A 21184-nucleotide genomic window follows, 5' to 3' on the forward strand; every position below is an offset into this window, starting at 1 on the left:
GGGAAAGGAATTGATTGAGGTGACATCATCAGAGATCAGTGATTCTCAAATGTTAGAATTTCAAGGACCCCCAGTTTGATATGCATTAGGGTGATTAGGCCCTTTTTATTTTGTTGAAGGGCTCTAGCCCCTTCTATATACAGCTTTAATGTTTGTGTTGTCTGAACAAACATTAAAAATGCCATTGACAATGAATGGAGAATTTACGTCATATGTGTCTGAGCAAATCGGCATATGTATGTCGGTGGGAACCCTTGGCCAATAAGGGACCACCATTCTGGATGATGATGTAAGATAATGTGTTCAGATTTAAGATGAATACAATGAGGTTATATCGTATATAGGTGCTACTACCAAATCCTTTGTCCCTACAGAGCAAAATCCGGATTCTCAATTTAACCCACTTTGGGCGGGAACCCCTTTTGGTGTTTTAACTAAGCATTATGGTATACTTTAGCTATTGAAAAATAGCAGATCTACAAGCTCATAGCGTGCCAATGAGTGGCGCGCTATGAACTTGTGGATCTGCTATTTTTGAAAAATCGTAAAAAATTTATTTATTATTATTATTGAGGAACCTAAGCCAAAGAGGAGCTGTGGCTCAATCGGAAGGTTGCCAGTTTGATCACCAGTGGCTCCCCTGGAGTGTCCTTGAGCAACACTGAACTGCTCCCAATGAGCAGGTTGGTGCATGCCTTCAATGTGTGAATAGAATGGGTGAATCGAATAGACACCGTAAAGCCTTCTGGGATAAAGGCACCCTATAAATGTATCACTAACCGTTCTTACTTACCATTTAATTTTAGTTTTTATGTAAATTGTATATAAGATGTAATGCTAAAACAAATAAACACTTTGTTCAGTTAACACTCTGGATGTCCAATAAAATCCATGTTAGGAGGGAGAGCTTGCTTCAGCTCAGCTCCAGACAATAAAAAGCTCTATCTCCAGTTCTCCACACACCAAATCTATTGTTCCAGAGCCAGTTCTGAACTCCATTGATAGTGAGACTGATTGCTGTCAGCCTCAGTAGCACAATACTTTGTTGTTCTTTTTTTCCATGACCCAGATCGATTCCATCATCCTGAAATTCAACATATACTATGTTATTCCTTCCGAGTCATAAAGCCTGGTTTATATATTCTACAGTATCTATAAATGCACCATCTCTGTACGTGTGCACAGTATGTATGTACGTCTGTAATCCACGTAACTCGAGAACCGTTTGCCCCACCGAATTAAAATTTGACACACACGTTCCACACCACCACAGGCCTGGCCTTTTGTCCAGAACCAGCACTGAAGCCTCTGCCCAGGCTCTGGACAAGGCCCCTGCCCAGGCCCCAAATTAGCCAATTGACCACACCTGATCACCCCTAGATCTCCATATATGGAGCTGGCCTGTTCTGACATCACAATATGTTCTGACAGCTGCATAGACTCCATATTCGTGCATGCCTGACAAAGAACTCCATATATGGGCATAATAGGGACACAGACATAATAACTGGGTGGGGCATTCATTTCCAACTTGCATCGTTCCAAGTAGGCCAGTTCCCAAAGGAACCCGCTCTATAGTATACTATAATAGCCGATCTACAAGCTCACAAAGCATGTTGTGTTCTCCACATCATTCTCCGGTGCGCACGCCGGCACACGAGTGTTAACGCAGGGTTAAATTCCACCAAATCAGACAACAAATCTGAAATGTAATTCAACTTTAGAGTGTAGTTTCCTTTATAGTACTATAGTCTTTGAGGCAACAGACAAGTTGCTAAAATTAGACTGGACACCCACTCGGCACAGGAAGCTGGCATCGCTTTGACAAGCACCCCGTGCTGAACTTTACAGCGCTTGTCAAAAACAGGCATGCTGCCTGCCGCCCCCAAATTTTCTAACAAACCAACATCTTGAACGCATGATGACAGGAAGGAGGAGGCTACAAACCTGGAGAACACAGGCACATGGCACCCTCCAGGCACTTACACAACCACACAGTTTCACCCCCAGTCCTCACACTGCCTATATGACGTCTGTGTTGTTATCAGAAGAGTTTGCGATAACATTTCAGATGAGAAATAGGCGACGCAGTTGCTCAATATTGATTCATACAATGTGAAATGAATTGAAAACAGAAAGCAGCTTTTCATCCCAACATTGCAGTCAAAGGTTTCTTAATTAAATTCAGGGGCAGAAATATGTTTCTTATCAACAATACTAGATGTGAGCGTTGTCGACAACATATGAGTGTCAAGTACTAAATTATGTTCAATTTCTAAATATATTAGTATTCCCACCTTGGAATATGTCAATATATATGTCAATATAAATGTTATCTTTTTGTACTACATAGGTCAAATTGAGAACTTATAGCCCCTGCTTATTCTTCTGGTGTCACTGTGTGCTAAGCTCCGATCCTATGGAGCTAAATATCATTAATTCTGTGCCTGGGGCGTATATGCTCCTGGAGTGCACATTTATGTGTCCGGGGTGTAGCATATGTGACTGGCGTGAATATGTCCCTTTGGTCTCGGCCTGCAGCGCCCCCTATAGGACGAGGGTGAACCATTTCTTAAGTACCGTTTCCCTCAAAATCGAAAATACAAAGAGATAAGAGTAGCACATGTCATATTTTATGGTACCATAGTGTTCTCAAAGTGTTTTTTTCTTCTTCTTCTTTTCTTTTCTTTTATCCTTCAATGGTTTAATCATGCAATATATAGTATGTATGATATTACAGGTGTGTGGATTGTTGCCGTTGTCTAAACAGCCTGTGAATGTGCAACTGTAAAGGGCGGGAATTACCCGTGGATACCGTGTCTACATTACGTAATATAAAATTGCATGTTAATACTCATGTTTTAAATGGTTATACTGGTAGTCAGTCGCTAGTCATTAATTTCAGAAAGTCTCGTCTTGTTTGTTTGAGTTTGGGAATGGTTTGTATATTTGGGATGATTTCCTGGACTTTGATGCTAAGGTTGATCTGTGCATTCCGCATGGGGGTTCCTTCCAACATGGTATGGTGTATAATTCCAAGAGGGTGCAAAGAGAACCAAATTGCCCCATGTGGCAGAGGCGTCATTTCAGGGAAAAAGTACTTTAGAAAAGAATAAATGTTTTAAAAAGTTTTTTTCCCCAGGTTGATAGTGGTCCATGAATGTATGGTTGCAGACAAGAAAACATGTCTATTATCACACGTCACATATACAGCAGATGGACAGGTGCGGATTGAGATGCACTTAATGTCCACAAAATAAATGAATTTTAGGTTAAATTCAAATACTTGGGGGTGACAATTGCCATCCAGTGGGATCACAAATGACACCCCTGGCCACAAGGGTCCGCTTGGTTCCGTTTGCGCCCTCCCAGAGTTAGACAAACACTCAATCAGATTAGACAACTTTGAGGCTTGTGGCGTATCCTCTCTGGACCCCGCCGGGCCTCCTCAATATTCGTCCATGTTGTGCCACTTGGCGATCTGCCGCCGCGGGTTGTCGCACACCTCCCGCCAGTGGGTGACGCCCGAGGGCATGGGGCTCTGGCCGCCCAGCACCAGGCGGCCCATGACCTCGTTCTTGGTGGTCCGGTCGAAGTCGACCACCAGGAACTCCACGGAGATGTCGGCCAGCAGCTCGGCGGGCACCTCGTAGATGAAGGACTCGTTGAACACGGGGTTGAGCGTGCACTTCTTCACGTGCGTCTTCTTCTTGGCGATGCGCTTGCGGCCGTAGTAGACGTTCACCTTCACATATGGGTCTGCGGGGAGAGGTGGAGAGCATGCGTTAGAGCAGCGGGATTCCCGGCCTCTCGAGGATCAGGGCCCGCCTGGAAATCTCGAAAGCGTTTGCGGCCCACCCATCTGAGTAGTTCACCCGAAGAAATTACTTATTTTCTATCAATTGCACACCCCATGAAGCCTTGAATTCATCGAGATTGTTTTGTCTTTGTTGCATTCCTGAGTCAATAATTTGATGACCGGGTCACTCTTTGAATCTCCTACCAGGTCACTCTTTGAGTCTCCTACCGGGTCACTCTTTGAGTCTCCTACCGGGTCAATCTTTGAGTCTCCTACCGGGTCACTCTTTGAGTCTCCTACCGGGTCACTCTTTGAGTCTCCTACCCGGTCATCTAATTATTGGCTTTGGAATGCGACAAAGACAAAATAATCTTCATGAATTCAAGGCTTGCATGCAGGGGTGTGTAATTGATAGAAAACAAGTCATTTCTGGGGTGAACTACTCCTCCGGTCATTTGGACTCAATGCTGCATGCATTTTCAGAGCCTTCTTGTTTCCCGAGCCATGTGGCCCATGATTATAGGGCAGGAGCCTATATCCTGTTTCTGTGAAGTACAACCCCCTGGACATGACTCTAATGTCAATCAACCAGGAGTCTAAGAGCTGTATTTTGCGTGTCTTAAGTTCCAGGTCTTATTACTTAACCTAAATGTCTCAATGGAAGAGTAGACAGACCACCTCCAACCACTGCACATGTACTAGTTACATTGCAATAACATACTTTACCATACAGATTGCTTAAAATAACCTTTTATTCATTACAAGTATAAAACAAAATGATTTGCTAATGTTGTTGCTAATGTCAATTAAGTTGAGCAGATCATAGCCTGAGCTAACGTGTTAGGTTTCTGGTCTAGAGGGGCGGGTCGCGGCTCAGATTTGCGCACGCCCTGATTGGATCTCATCGATCTGTCCGTCACCCCCGGCCCCTCCTCTCCCCCCTAGTGCAGTCACATCATTTGGAGCGACGCACAACCGGAAGGGTTGACTCCCAACTTTAGACCAGAGCGGCCAATGCGTTCCTCCAGGCTTTCAATTTTTGCACCAACAGAAATGAAAGCCTGGTACCGAGGCTAAGCAGATCATGGCACATAGATGCTGTGATCTATATTGTAGCTTGGACATTATTGCAATGACTTCTCTTCTTCAGGAGAGGGAGACAAAGACTGTAAAACCTGCAGATAACGTGTAGCTAGGTTATAGCTTTAACTAATACAACCCTCTGCAGGAAACCAAACTGCTCTTAGAGTTTTATGGTACATTCATGAAAATCTTGAAATCATGACTAGGACGTTGACCATAAAATGTTTAACTTAGAGTAGCTAAATACATTTACTAATTTTTTCTCCCAATTTACTTATTATGCCAATTAATTCCTCCCCACACATTTCTGTGTTGCCAATGCTCTCTATAGAGGGTATGCGCGTGACATCATCACCAAACCCGGAAGTTATGCAGGAATGCCTACTGAGTGGCAAAAACTACTTTCTGGCCTTGACAGCCCATGCATCCAAACAGAAAAGTCCTATCTGATTGCATTAAACGACTTTAAACAATGTTAAACTCACTTTGCATGTTGCTTTGCCACTCAATGTGCCATTCACTTTAAGCATGCGCATACCCTCTATACTGGCTCAACTGCCAGTGAGGACATAGTGCCTCCGCCCTAGGCTACTTTCCGTCCTTCCCCGAACAAGGATATTTGTGTTCATATAGACGGCCTACCCGATGCACTGTGGTGAAGTAGGCTATTATGTTATGGTTAAACATGATTCTTAGAGAGGTTTACAATTAGGAAAAGATTCAGATTGGGGTCAACATTAGGATTAGTAGTTCAGAGGTCAGGTTGTGCTTGTAGGGGTTACGACCTGAGCTACACCAGATTTCTACTTAGATGTGTCACACACCGAAAAAACAGACAATCCACAAGCTCACAACTTGTCACAGGTTATTTGTAAATCATCATCAATGAATTATTGAACGGCCCTGGATGTGTGTGTGTGTGTGTGTGTGTGTGTGTGTGTGTGTGTGTGTGTGTGTGTGTGTGTGTGTGTGTGTGTGTGTGTGTGTGTGTGTGTGACTCACTCCCACAGAGTCCAGAGATGTCCATGTTGGGCAGGTGTTTGGCCTTCATCACCATCACATTGAGCCTCTGAGTGACAGGCTGGTAGGACACCGACACCAGCAGCTCCCCTCGACTGACACACTGCGCACGCACGCACACGCACACACACACACACACACACACACACACACACACACACACACACCAATTTTGTAACAAAAAACGCGAAACTAGTATTGAAAAGTGACGCGATGCGTTTTGATGAGCTTCACTATTCAAACAAAACAGTAAACAGTGTAATATTTACAACCTACCATATAAAGGGCAGGATGACTGCTATTACACAGGATATCTATACTGGAGATGGCCCTGAATCATTTCTTATCGTTATAAAATGGCCCTGAATAATAGGCTACATCGGTTCTTCCATGCTCCACTTAAGCCTAACTTACTGTGATAGACAAGCTGGCTTGTGCACGTGCGAGTAATCCCCCAAATACACACAAAGTGGTTATTTCAATATTTTTCTCCCAGTGTCAACCTATCTTCATATACTTGGTCCTCACTAATGCTCATTATAATATGGTAATTTTTTTTAAACATTTGTACCCCTAAAAAGCCCATGTGTAGGCCGGTTTATGAAGTGTCCACAGGCCTCCTAGGACACACAGACCGTGTAGACAATGGTGGGTCGGTATGAGGTGCTATAAATGTCAGTAGGTATGAGCCAAGTGTCTCACCGCCAGGAAGACAATCCAAATAATGTCAGTGAGCAAAAAAAGAAAAAGTCCTGGCTCACAGAGGATGGTACACACAGAGTATAAATGATGCTTTATGGGTTTCCAAATCACAGGGTGGGGAGTGTGATGCTTGGTGTGTGTTGATGTAGCGAGGAACTTTAGACACGTTGCACAAAATCATAGCTAATCATAACAAATGTCCACCATTCTGTATACATTTGTTATGTGTATTAACACATTCTGAACGGGCATCCATTTTGGTGTCAGCATGTTATGCTTTAGCTCAGGGGTCCTCAACTAGAAATGATGAAGGTCCACAAATATTTTTTTGAATAAGACCGAGGTCCGGTCCCATGCGCGGCGTCCATCGGAGAGCGGGGCTCTATGCCCATTTAGTATGGTCAAGCCAAGCTTATACAAATCAGATCCCCTTCCAACCAACCAATAATGGGGTGCAGAGTGCAGGCCCGGAGTGGAACTCCAAATCCAAATCACACGCGCGCGCGCAGTGTGATTTGGATTTTGGGGGCCCTTGGGGGACATTTTGGGGGCCCTTGGGGGACATTTTGGGGGCCTTTGCAGCAATTTCACATGAGAAATGTACCATCTGATGTTATTTATATTATTAACTTAAAAAAAAAAAAAGAAAAAAAAAATGTTTTTTTTTTTTTTTTTTTTTTTTTTTTGGGTGGTCCGCAAAGAGGTGGTCCGCGGTCCGGTCGCGGACCGCGGTCCGCCAGTTGAATACCCCTGCTTTAGCTATTTAAAAATAGCAGATCTACAAGCTCATATCGCGCCACCGAGTGGCGCGATACGAGCTTGTAGATCTGCTATTTTTTGAAAAATCGAAGAACGACTGACATTTTTTAGAATCAGATCTCAGGTCAGAATGGGTTAATCAGACCAGTGTGTGTCCAGTGGAAACCTCGTATGAATCTGATCTCAGGTCAGAAAAGGGTTAAGTGGTGCATGCATGGGAACCACAGTGATACGTCATTTACAAACTAGGAAACAAAGTGTGTTGTGCTGTTGAGCACCAAGTCTACCACAGGTGGATTAAGTGTCAAGTTGTTCTTTAACCAATTAAGACCTGAGGCTGATTTGAACGGTTTTCTGCAAAAACGTATGTTGCCATATCAGTGCTGCTCAAACCTTTTCATGTCAAGGACCCCCACAATTATAGGCAATTATATTTGGCAGCAGACTGCCATCTCAAAATTATGTTGTTCCAGGAACCCCCAGAAGCAACCATTGAACAAAATGACAACAGATGCTTTAATAATGAGTTAAGTTGAAGACGCCAGTCTCCTGTACATTCTCAAGTGTAAATAATGATAAAAAAACAAGTCTGTCTGTCTGTCTGTCTGTCTGTCTGTCTGTCTGTCTGTCTGTCTGTCTGTCTGTCTGTCTGTCTGTCTGTCTGTCTCTCTCTCATCCTTAAAGAGCTGTCATTCCTCCTCAGCTCCCTGTTGTCTCCATAGAAACACTTTGAAGCAGAGCTCTCACTGAACCTCACAATGCAGGCGAGAAATGTGTGTGTGTGTGTGTGTGTGTGTGTGTGTGTGTGTGTGTGTGTGTGTGTGTGTGTGTGTGTGTGTGTGTGTGTGTGTGTGTGTGTGTGTGTGTGTGTGTGTGTGCATGTGCATGTGCGTGCCATGTATATGTCTGCACTCCGCAGTCCGCACACATGCAAATGCTGTATGTGACTCATATCCAAATCCATTTGAAAAGTGATGAAAAAACCCCAGCAACAAAAGGGTCATAAAAACTGTCAGCGTTCCACAAATATAGTCTGATTCGTCATCCTTCTTCTTAGAATGTGTTTGTTGTTGGAACACATTGGAACACAAGCCTACCCCACAATAACAGGAAACTTAAAATACACTACAGAGCGTCGCAGTCCCACCCCCTTTCAGAACGACGAGTGGCCCAGGAAATGAATCCCAATGCATTTTGCCCATAGGCTTTTCTTAAAGTATTTATCGAAAGACGGTTACGCCGCGGACAAAGCCAAATCGGATCGTGACAAATCATGACAATGAACACAATGTTTTGGGCCGATCAAATCATTAGAAAGAAGAAAATAAAGGCAGGAGACAACACTATTTGTTTAGTTTTTCTTCTTATAAATTATTTGATCGGCCCAAAACATAGTGTTCATTGTCATGATTTGTCACGATCCGAGTTGGCTTTGTCCGCGGCGTAACCGTCTTTAAATAAATACTTTAAGAAAAACCTATGGGCAAAATGCATTGGGATTCATTTCCTGGGCCACTCGTCGTTCTGAAAGGGGGTGGGACTGCGACGCTCTATAGAGCCCTGAGGACTATGGTCAACCATAAGGGGTTTGAGTAGTAGTATTTTCTGTCAATTACACACCCCATGAAGTTGGGGTTCTTGTCACCTCATCCTAAGCGGGGTCATCGGTCAGCAGGAGACTCCACCAAGCATCAAATTATTGGCTTCGGAATGTGACAAAAACTGAAAGACCTCCATGAATTCAAGGCTTCATTGGGTGTGTAATTGATAATTGATCTTCTGGGGTGGACCACTCCTATAAGTGATTCATGTCCTCGGCCCACGCTGTGACAGACGTGAGTGTGTGTGTTGTTGTACCTGGATGTGTCTCTTGGTGATCTGCTGGCTGATGTGGACGCGCCCCGTGCTGGGGTCCACGCCGGCCAGCGGCACGGCCACCTCGCCGATGACGTCGTCGCGGGCGAAGCGGTCGAAGCTGAGCACCAGGAAGTGCAGCGTGAGCTCGGACAGCGAGCTGTACGCCACGCCGTAGAAGGTGAACGTCTCGTCGAACACCGGCTCCAGCGTCTTCCTCAGCACGCGGGTCTGAAGATGAAGGACACACATGAGTTAGTCAAAAAGAATCCATTCAGCAATGTATCGCGATGCGGCCATGCGCGGTTCTGCATCCATCCAGCAACGTCACATAATCAATAATCAAAGCCTAAATATAATATATAATTATAATAATATTATATATAAGGCTGTACCCTAGCCCTGTTTTTAGGACTCGAACTTCGGCAGGAAAGTGTCAAAGTAGCTTGCTTACAACTGAAATGCCCCCCTGATTATTAATAACATCTAAACATGTAACATGTAAACACAACATGAACATGAATGTTCGGGGACAGCCTTAATTATATATAATATAATTATAAATAACATATGTTGTTCAGTATCTGACTGCTTGTATTGACTGATGAAACTTTTGCCGTGTTGTGCAAATATAGAAAAGTGTGAATCGAATAGAATCGTTACCTGAGGGCAGCGTCAATGCACACCTCTACTTTGGGCATGTCGCTGCTAGGTTATTCCCTCAGTGTCATTTGCTTTTCACAATCATTTGTTTTGCGTTTTATCCGTTTGATAATGTTTATTAAAGAGGTCAAAGTCAAAGCCCGGTCTTGCCTGTTCTCAGCGGCTTTACTGGCCCTTGGATCTTGCATTCTAAAGCTTGAGATTTATGTTGTGTCTGACATCAGTGCATGTTGATCTCCATATTCTGTGCATTTGATAGCAGCCCCAAGGGTTGTAGCCTTGTAGGTGAAAACTCACCCACCCATTAGGCAACTTTAATATACAGTAGGATGAATGAACGAATTAATTAATCATTAATGACACATTTTAAGAAATCATGAAAACAGCAACGCCTTCTGAGCCTGTAAATCGGCTATTTAAAAAAAAATAGGGCTTAAGTGGTCTTAAGTCTTAAGGAGCACTGCACCCATTTTCAACCTTATCTTCGTAGAATTGGGTGTGCCTAAATAAAAAATATTCTTCTCGCTCCGTCTTGACTTCTTCAGAGAGACACATGTGCTCAAAATGTCACTCCAGTGCATGTGACATTTCTGAAAAAGCCATTGGTCCCCGACCCGACCCACTGTTGGCTCACCTTCACGCGGTGTTTCTTCTCGGGCAGGATTGTCATCTTCACGTAGGGGTCCGAGGTGCCCGCCTGCTCGTCCACGGCCGGCAGCCCCTGGGCTCCGATGACGGTCACCACCAGGGCCTTCTTGGGGAAGGTGTAGTCCACCGCCAGGCTGAGGGTCCCCAGGGACACGGGTGGCGTGCCGGAGGCCGAGCTGTCGTCCGGACCCCCAGGGGTGAAGGGCGACGCCGTCTTACTGGCGCTGCAGCTGCTGCTGCCGCTGCTGCTCAGGGCTGTCACCAAAATCACCACGCTTTTTAGTTGACGATTAATTGTCATACAAACAATTGCGATTAACAATTTAATTCCTGTTTTTTTTTCACATTTGAGCTTTGGAACATATCACTCAAAATTCTGTTTCTGTTTTTACGCTTTAGAATAACCAGCACCATTATTAACAATAAATAATGTACCACATACAAAACAGGCTTGCAAGGTTAAGTAAGTGACATGTTTTGTTAAATAGCTATTGTTTTTTTTTTGTTTTTTTTTAAGATATTTTTTGCGGCTTACGCCTTTTATTGATTTTTGAAGGGACAGACAGTAGGCTGACAGGAAACGGGAGAGAGATGGGGGGATGACATGCAGTAAAGGCCGTGTCGGGCTCGGGAGTCGAACCCGCGGCACACTGCGACTGGATTACCAGTCCGGTGCCCAGACCGTTACGCCACGGCCTGGGCGTTAAATAGCTATTGTGATAGTAATCATTGCTGTAGATTGTTGGTTCAGTAACAGGAGTCTCTCCAGCTCTTTAGTTCAGATCAGGTCGGGATACCAATGTAGTCCAATCAGGAGAGAGAACGCATACAGGATAAACTGGCAATGCTTAATAATAGCTATTACCGGTATAGTTCAAATAACAATTATCGTCACTGTCCAGTGGAAACCTTGTATGTCCAAAATTGTTACTTTTCAGGAAATGGAAAATAAATCCTTAAATTTAGTCACAAGCTCTTGTTGATAACTGGTCCAATATTTATACATAAAAAAAAAACACAGACACACGTAACCATTTCCACTTTCAGTTAATACATACAGAGAAAATAGCCAATGGAAACAAGGAAACAACAAACAAGTCTTCAGGACTTTTTTGTTTTATCCATTTAGTCTTAATGTCTGACTGTACCTCGTGCTGTTTACATTTCTGACTAATAAAGTATTCAATCAATCAATCAATGGTTCTGCCAGGCTTACCGCTGGGGCCTCCAGAGCTGCTCTCCAGGCAGCAGTAGTCGGCCCTGATGGGCAGCGCCCTCTCTATCAGCGGCTGGCCAGCAGGGGGCACGTGCAGTCGGCTCATCTGCAGCGGGGCCGCCCCAGCTTCCACGTCCACTGGCACGGTCCTTCCTCTGCCTCCCCGCTCCCCGCCGCGACCCCACTCGCCACCGTGGCCTAGGGACAATTAACCCAAAATATATCAGAGCTGACATTTAGAGCCAAGAACCGACTTCGTCTTTGACCCATTCTGACCTGAGATCAGATTCATACGAGGTTTCCGCTGGACACACACTGGGTCTGATGAACCCATTCTGACCTGAGATCAGATTAAAAAAATGTCAGTCGTTCTTCGATTAAAATAAATAAATAGCAGACCTACAAGCTCGTATCGCGCCACTCGGTGGCGCGATATGAGCTTGTAGATCTGCTATTTTTCAATAGCTAAAGCACGACATGATGCCAACACCAAAATGGGTGCCCGGTCAGAATGGGTTAACCACTTAAACCGGGTTGACCGGAGTCCCTCTCGGCTATACGATACTGACTTCTCTGTTTTCTGTTATTGTGGGGAAAACTTTCACTTCGTTACGAGTCACAATGCATCAATCTGCTATTTTCTGCAATAGCTTTCCCCACAATACGGATGCTGTGGTTATTGAGAAGCAAGTGTATATGTATATCAGCATATCAACGTGAAAGCCTTTTAATAAATCTTTCTGCCAAGATCTACACACGTCACATTGTAAGCTTGTAGATCTGGCATTTTCACTATAAAAAAACAAATTGTTCATTGTAATTGAGACAAAACGTTTGAAAGAAATTATGATTTGAAGTCGCCCAACCTAGGGATGGGATGATATGGAAATTCAAGAGAATTTGGCCAAATACAATTGTGACACTCTCCAGACCGCAACTTGGCAAAAGCTAATTGATCCTAGTGTAGTATGGAGGAAATCGCGAATTTCACCAATTATGGTGAATTCTCTGTGATATTTTCTATTGTAATAAATGATAATTAATTTGATAATGATAATAACCTATACATAGAATTGACATAGCACTTTTGTAAATACTCAAATCTTAAAAGGGGGGATTTGGATTAGGTAGCGAATGCTACTCTCAAAAGGTGGGTTTTGATTGTGGTTCTAAATGTGGCAAGGGTGCATATGGTGTAGTACAGTAGTAGTATAGTAGTATTCGTAGTAGTATGTAGGCTATAGCTGATGGTAGTACACTGTAGGGTTTCACAAAAACAAAGCAACCTTTCTAGGCATAAAATATCCAAATAGATATGAAGGCACGAGTGAGTGTTTTGAATCAAGACATAAACCTATGTATTGAAGGGGGCGATGGGTCTCTCAGAAATGTTAGCATTCCTACCGTGGCCTCCTCCATTGTTCCGGGACTTCCCGGCTCGCCGGCCGACACGCACAATCTTCTTGTTGCTAAGCGTCTCCGGGTAGATGCTGATGCCCTTCAGCATGTGGATGAACCTGTAGGGTGGGCAGTCACCATTACAACATCTAAGTTGACCATTAACTGTTTCGATTTAATGATTTAATTGTGTTTTTTGTCACTTGAACATAGGGACATATGAATACAACTTGAACTTGTTTGTTTTTTTTAGACTTCATGAGCACAGATTGCACAGGGTGGATATGAGAGATAACTTAAATATTCAAAGGAATTAGAGACACAGAATAATTCTGTATACTAAAATATATATAAAAAATAGCAGAAATAGATCTAGATACAAGCTTACAACATGTCACAGTGATGACACAGTGTTGTAAGCTTGTAGATTAGTAGTTATTTCTGCTATTTTGGAAATTGTTTGAATGAAAATATTTCAACATGGAAACGATGATGACGATAATTGCGATTATCTCAAATAATTAGCGATTAAGTGACTATGTAATATTGTGGGACAGGCCTACCTGTAAGGCGGGTCCACGGGCGAGTCGCACGGTCCCGACTGGAGCTTGTAGCCGCCCGTCAGCTGGCGGTAGCGGCGCTGGCAGCATGTCCACAGGAAGACCGCTACAGTCACCGTGACGACCAGGACCCCGGCGCCCAGAAAGCCGGCCAACACCGGTGACACCGCTGTTGTGTGGGTTTGTCGGAGGACAGAGAAGAGGATTCGTTAGAGAGACGCACATTAAATATGATTATTACACGGCTTGCTGAATGCTTTTCCTCGCTCCTTTATATCTAGCCTCATGCTTACGTATGTAGATATAATGACAGAAGCTGGCTATTAACGCCCTACTTGATCGTACAGCATAAAAGTGTCAAAAGTAGCAGATTCTCAAGCTCTAAACGTTTTTCATAATGTTTGCCTCTTTCTTTTCTTACATAATATTTGCCAAGTTGGCCAATTTGATATTAAAAAGGTCTCAAAAGGTCTCTAACTTAAAAAATGTGCAGATAATCTGTATACACATATATGTTAGTTTGTGTACTGTTTACTGAGAAAACAATGTTGCACATTTAAGATAATCATCTGCAGACCCCCAAAACGTATTTGGGGACCCCCTGGTGGTCCCAACCACCAGTTTGAGAACCACTAGGCTATGTAACTCAGGCGATGGCCATGAAATAAGAGAGATAATATACAGTGTGGCGTCACTGTTGGAAAGTAAACTTGGACAGGATGATGTAGAACGGACATGACACGGTTTGGGTCATTGGCATTCTGTGGCTCAACAGAAATAACACCACTGCTCTCTGGCTTTGTGTACGTTGCCATAGAAGCAGTTGCTATAGAAGCGGAAGTGTGTGTGTGTGTGTGTGTGTGTGTGTGTGTGTGTGTGTGTGTGTGTGTGTGTGTGTGTGTGTGTGTGTGTGTGTGTGTAGCTAATCTCGTAAATCGCTGCACCAATGAGAGTCACATTTTGTGAACACACTACCAGTGTGTGTAGAAGTACCTCACTTTTTCATGTTTTATACTTACTTAAACTAAAATATATTTAACATTGGTTTTATAATGGAAATCAATGTCACAACGTGTCACATTGCAACATGTGAGATTGTAGATCTGCTATTTTCACTACAGGTCTATTTGAAATAGGTTAATTAGTAATGTAATACGTTTGGGTCAGTTCATTAAAACTCAAAAAAGTCGAAGGATGAAATGATGAAAATGATAATTGAACCGAATGGGACAAAGAACAGTAACAATCAATAAACACAAACAAGCTAAGACAAACTTAGTCATCTAGCAAACAAAATATCGCTCCAATGAAGGTGCCAATGAACCGCCACGGCGCCACGGCCAATGAGGTATCTATCTACGTTCATAATAGGCTATTTATGTGTTTCCTGATCATCCTGGTCTATAAAAAAACTGAAGCTGACCTGCTCACAGTCAGAGGCTGTAACTCTCCTCAGCTATACGCACTCCACTATTAGTGGATACTATGGATTGAATTGAACAGATTTGAATGGACTGTTTTCTTTTCCTTTAGGCAACCTCTGGGGTGTACTACTTCAATACTTTTGTCTGGAAGGTTTATGTTGGTGCATTTATTCCCCCTCCCCACCTTTGTTTAAATAAAAATCCTTACTTAAAGAGAGTCTATTGTTTGAACACAGCCTCTCTGTCTCTGCCTCTTGGTGATGGTCAGCGCTCACAACAGTGGTTAAAACTATGACCCCATTATATCCCTTATTCATTTTTATAAATACATTTAAGGCTTGTTTTCATTCCAAACGGACCAGTGTGATGCCGTCTAGGCCTACGCCACAATTCTATAAAGTGGTTTTACGGTTGGCGCAGCTTTGTTTTTGTTTCCTCCACCAACATGCATGCCGAAATCGAGTATTGTAGTCGCATTACGCATTGGAATAAAACATGGATATACCAAATGAAAAGAAACGATTATACCAAACAAACAAAATGATGACGCCTCTAACAGAAAGGAATACTTTGGGAGTAGCACTTTTGGTTTCACTTTTCACCCTGATTTCAGTCCGCCTGACAACACAAAGTTATATCCTCTCTAGATCAGAATACTTAATCTCATATCCTATACACCAGATCGGAATGTTTGGATGTTTGTAAACAAGCTGGTATTTACGGGTAGAGTGCCTCTGGATATTTTCACAATATAAATTAAAGTGGTCAGGCACATTACCTATGTCTTCGTACAGTGGATATTAATAACAAAATAATATATAATAGTTAATAACAATATCAGAACTGTCTTGTACTTCCAGGAATAATACTGCTCCAGTGCGATGCTGCAGGTATCATGACATCACCACATAAAATATGTGGTGATGTCATGATGATTATCTAGTTCTTAACCCATTCTGACCTGAGATCAGATTCATACGAGGTTTCCACTGGACACACACTGGTCTGATTAACCCATTCTGACCTGAGATCAGATTTAAAAAAACGTCAGTCGTTCTTCGATTTTTCAAAAAATAGCAGACCTACAAGCTCATATCGCGCCACTCGGTGGCGCGATATGAGCTTGTAGATCTGCTATTTTTAAATAGCTAAAGCATAACATGATGCTAACACCAAAATGTGTGCCCGTTCAGAATGGGTTAAGAAATGTCGGTAAAAAGGAATACTCAATAATTGGAATGACCAATGTGGAAAATGATGGCACATTTTTGGTAGCACTTTTTTCCCCACTAGTACAATTACACATTTCTTGCATCTGAAAAACCTGTGTGGACATTGCATTTACTGATGCTGGTGTGCAAGCAAGCACTTTCTTGAATCATGTTTGGCGTACGACCTGACTGAAATACCTGATTACTTGGACTTTAACAACCATGTTTACTTCAATTATTTAAAAATGTTAAATGTTAAAACATTGCCAACCTACAAACTCATGACGCATCGAGATGAGACGCATTGTGAGTTTGTAATTTTTGCTACTTTTGAACTACACTATTTGTAACACCATAGGACATAAAAGTTGAAATATGGAGATACAAGCTTTCTACCCAATGCTACACAGTGGATGTGCAGTGCTTGTGGCGTTGTTGAGAGATTTCGTCCTCTTGGGGACTAGAAATCTGTCTGGTTGTTCTGTCCTGTTGTGCCAGTTGGGGTGGCCTAACGAATAATAATAACACCAGCAGGCCCAATGGCTTACTGGCCTATTTGGAAGAATATCAGAACACAAACGTGTTCAAATCAGATAGGCCTACTAGTCATTCGGAGTGAACTACCACCTCTGTGCTCAGTGTGCTGTGAGACAAAGGAACAGCTGTCTCATGGGACACTGGATTTACCTATGACAGCTCAGGGACCCCCTCCCTTTCCCCTCCCCACCCCAACCCGACTCACACGCCCGCCTGCCTCAAAAATAGCAAAAGTGCACACTGCATTACTTGTGATGACGCTTTTGTGTGACACTGTAGTATGATCAAGTAGGGCGTTAATTTAACCCATTCTGAACGGGCACCCATTTTGGTGTTAGCATCACGTTATGCTTTAGCTATTTAAAAATAGCAGATCTACAAGCTCATATCGCGCCACCGAGTGGCGCGCTACGAGCTTGTAGGTCTGCTATTTTTGAAAAATCGAAGAACGACTGACATTTTTAGAATCTGATCTCAGGTCAGAACGGGTTCGTCAGACCAGTGTGTGTCCAGTGGAAACCTCGTATGAATCTGATCTCAGGTCAGAATGGGTTAAGACAAAACACAAAAAGTTAAAATATGGAGATAGGAGGTTTCTGCCAGACAGCAACGACAATACTGTACACACAAAAGGAATCCTGTGCATCTCAGCATCCCCATGGGAACGATGTGGCTCCAATGTGGATCTCAAACCTCATGTGACCAGCCTGTGAGTGTGTGACGTAACTCGTCTAGTGTACAAATGGAATGGGTCCAATTGGTTCCATTTGATTTGAGAACCAGTTCTTATTCTCTCTTTAGTTCTTCAGTTAGTTTCAGGCACTGTTAATGGTTCAATAAAGCATCATTTTGACAAAGGTGCTATAGCACCTTTATGATAGTTGCTATAGGTTCCCTTTATTATTTGGAGACACCTGACCGCTTTTAGTGCCATTTAACGACATTGTGTGTACTAGTGTAGTGGCTCTGGTTCATTAAACAAAATGGTGCGAAAATAGCACTAAAAGTGGTAATTTATCTGCACACACCAGTCACCTGCCTGTGTCTGTTCTTTCTCTCATTCCATTCATGACATGCAGTATTTTTCAGGTGGTATACAGCAGTCAAAGTCACAGCTATAGCAGAGGTAACTGCAGGGCTAAATTTAGGAAAACGGCATGCTTTTGGTTCGTTTGCTGCAGTTAGAGCAGAAAACCAGTGGAACTCAATTCCCACTCATATCAGAGAAAGTATTCAAAAGAACACTTGAATCAGTGGCTCAAGACAATCCGACCATGTGATCATTGATGTAAATCGCAGGTTCTTAAACCTTTAACATTTTCAAGGACACCCATAACTCTGAGAGCGTACTGTACAAACGGAACCATGCATGGGTCCATTTGGTCCATTTGCTAAATGTTAGGATGGACCACACTTTGAGAACCACTGATCTAAACCCTTGTATGGAACCAACATGGATGAGACATTTTGATGTAGTATTGGTTTGAACTCTGCCCAGAGATTTGCATATGCAAATTGACTACACAGCTCTCTCTGGCCCAAGTAACACTTCTATTGTGCACTCCTGTTAAATAAACACACACACACACACACACACACACACACACACACACACACACACACGCTAAACCTCATACACATAGGTTTGATTCTCTACTGGTTCTGCAGCTTGGTTCAGGCACATATTAATGTTTCTATAAAGCACCATTTGACAAAGATGCTGTGTAGGCTACTTCACTGTATACTAGCACCAAAAGAGATTCCCTATATGCTTACAAGCCAAGCTGACCTTGTAGTGTTTAACCTCAACACACATACTGTATCTGCTGGTCTAATGCTAGGTGTATCTGCATAGATATAGCTTGATCTTTGTATGTTCTCTTTGACATACCGGTACTTATTTATTATATTTAATGTCTATTTTTTTCCTTTCGTTCTTATGATCATATATAGACGTTAATGCCAGATTTAGCTGCAGTGTAGCTGTTGCAATGCAGTGCTTCTGTAATCCACGCAATAATGAAACAGTATGAGTTTGGATAGACTGTGCATTAAGTCCAATGTACTGATCTTACAAAACCATTAGCTCAACCAAATGTTTTCTGCTGCAGGGGATCAATCCAGCTATTAATGATCCCTAAGTAGACAGATTTTTCTGTATCAAAGGCTCTCAAGTCTGTGTCCAGGGACCCCCAGTGGTCCTTGAGTGGGTTCCAGGGGGTCCCCAGCTAAATTAATTGTATAATAGTTCATCTTCACCAGTAATACACGTATAAGAGAATGTACAAAAATGTATTTTTTGAGTTCCACTCTGTAATCTCTGTATCGATAGATAGATAGATAGATAGATAGATAGATAGATAGATAGATAGATAGATAGATAGATAGATAGATAGATAGATAGATAGATAGATAGATAGATTCCGTTAGACCAAATTACAGACCATATCAGACCAAATAAAACATTCTTAGACTGGGCCGTACCAGCGATAAATGACATGACTTAATGATGGCTGTCAATTCTAACATTCTAACTATATGTTACTGCAGACTATAGCCTGCCTGACATGTGGGCTAATTTCCATATAGGCCTATATTACTTACTGGATCTAATCTAATGATGAAGACATGATGATAATAGAGTGACATCACCATCAAACCAGGAAGTTATGCGGGAACGCATACTGAGTGCCAAAAAAATTACTTTCTGGCATTGACAACTCATACATCCAAACAGAAAAGTCCAATATGATTGCATTAAACGATGTCAAACGACATTAAACTCACTTTGCCACTCATTTTGCCATTCACTTTATGCATGCGCATACCCTCTATAGGCCTATACATAAAAAGGACATTCACTCATTCAGATCATGTTTGCAGCGTCAGTGTAGGACCGGTTCTGTGTTCTGTTCTGGCACCCTGACAAAAACTCCACAACAATGGACTGTGGGTGGGATGAACACACACACACACACACACACACACACACACACACACACACACACACACACACACACACACACACACACCTCATAATCATAACCAAATTAGCCTCAGAGGGATGTAGGCATAGGCTTACTATAGGCTAGCCTACCACACAGATCAGTAGGCAACACAATCACGCCGACCAGACGCGGCGGCGACGCCTTGACAGCTTGTAGATCTGTCCTTTGCTATACGGAGTTAAACCTCAGACAGGCACTAAGGGCATTACGTAACGGAAAGCGTTGTACGTACTGTACAGTGTCGTCTCCAGAATGGAAGCGTTGTTATGGCCCTGCAGGCTGACACAGCAGCACGCAACACAACATTACATGACCACACAATAAATGACTTATTCATAATCATAATCTATAGGATGATGATGATATAGGTCCAACATTTAGCCTACTTTATATCCTAGGCTGCGATGCGCATTTTATTTCTTCTGCAGTCTATTCTAGTTTTCTATTTTATTTTATAGCCTATTCATTTCTTTATGCATATAATATGATCAACCAGCGATATGGCCATGGTATAATTTAATGTTTATCGCCAGGACTAATGCTAATAAGTTAATAATAAGTGCTTTAAAACGTATTGTTTTGCATTGGATTCTAATATCCATATGTAGGCTACCGCCTTAGCGATGTGGATATAGCTCATCACATGGGTGACCATGCCCATGATATCATATAGGCTATGGCACAAATTGCGAGACAAATTGTAGCATGACAACACAGAGGCTACATTAATGGCAATGCATAAACCTCATAATCATATATCTCAACAATAGGCTACTCAATCTAGAAGCGACACACACAATCACAGTGGATGAGCATCATAAAATATATGGCTACACGGTCGGGCTATTATTATTAGGTCATTTTATAGAAATACAGCCTACTCACCATATGCCGGCTTCAAGTTGGTTATCTCCGCCTGGTCAGCCATGTTGATGCTTATTTGCCTGCGGTGTCGTGTCAATAATTAAAACATGTGAGTGAATGGAAGGAGACAGCGCGGGGTTTATTTTATGTCCATGGATGCTGCTGGGTGTGGTTCACGGACGGCATCATCATCATCATGCACTGACATCCTAGCAGAGAAATGAGCGCTGTGGCGCCCCTGTAGTCCGGAGAGGAGCGCAGGTCCACTGACGATGCTGGAATGCGTCTGTGTGACAGCATGTGTGCGTGTCGTGTGTGTGCGCGCGTGTGTGTGTGTGTGTGTGTGTGTGTGTGTGTGTGTGTGTGTGTGTGTGTGTGTGTGTGTGTGTGTGTGTGTGTGTGTGTGTGTGTGTGAGATTGTGGGGCCGTCCCTCTTTC

General features: G+C 42.8%; 1 protein-coding gene across 1 annotated transcript; it reads right to left on the reverse strand.

Moving 5' to 3' along the window:
* Window positions 1-900: 900 nt before the first annotated feature.
* Window positions 901-20922, reverse strand: syt11a (synaptotagmin XIa). Its single transcript, XM_083788459.1, has 8 exons — window positions 20768-20922; window positions 13706-13871; window positions 13149-13261; window positions 11745-11942; window positions 10515-10783; window positions 9221-9448; window positions 5885-6005; window positions 901-3759 (listed from the first exon to the last, which is right to left on the reverse strand). The coding sequence occupies exons 1-8, from the start codon at window positions 20808-20810 to the stop codon at window positions 3449-3451; spliced, it is 1449 nt and encodes a 482-aa protein (XP_083644585.1). The 5' UTR covers window positions 20811-20922; the 3' UTR covers window positions 901-3448.
* Between the last annotated feature and the right edge of the window lie 262 nt (window positions 20923-21184).

Source organism: Protomyctophum parallelum (genome assembly GCF_964188405.1).
Source record: "Protomyctophum parallelum genome assembly, chromosome: 1".
In the NCBI taxonomy this organism is placed as follows: Eukaryota; Metazoa; Chordata; class Actinopteri; order Myctophiformes; family Myctophidae; genus Protomyctophum; species Protomyctophum parallelum.

Bases quoted from the DNA above. Each gene is read 5' to 3' on its own strand.
- syt11a (XM_083788459.1), bottom strand. From the start codon at position 20,810: ATGGCTGACCAGGCGGAGATAACCAACTTGAAGCCGGCATATG. The intron at 9,449-10,514 runs GTGAGCCAACAG...CTTCATCTTCAG, and splicing joins AGAAGAAACACCGCGTGAAG to ACCCGCGTGCTGAGGAAGAC. The intron at 6,006-9,220 runs GTACAACAACAC...GTGCGTGCGCAG, and splicing joins TCACCAAGAGACACATCCAG to TGTGTCAGTCGAGGGGAGCT.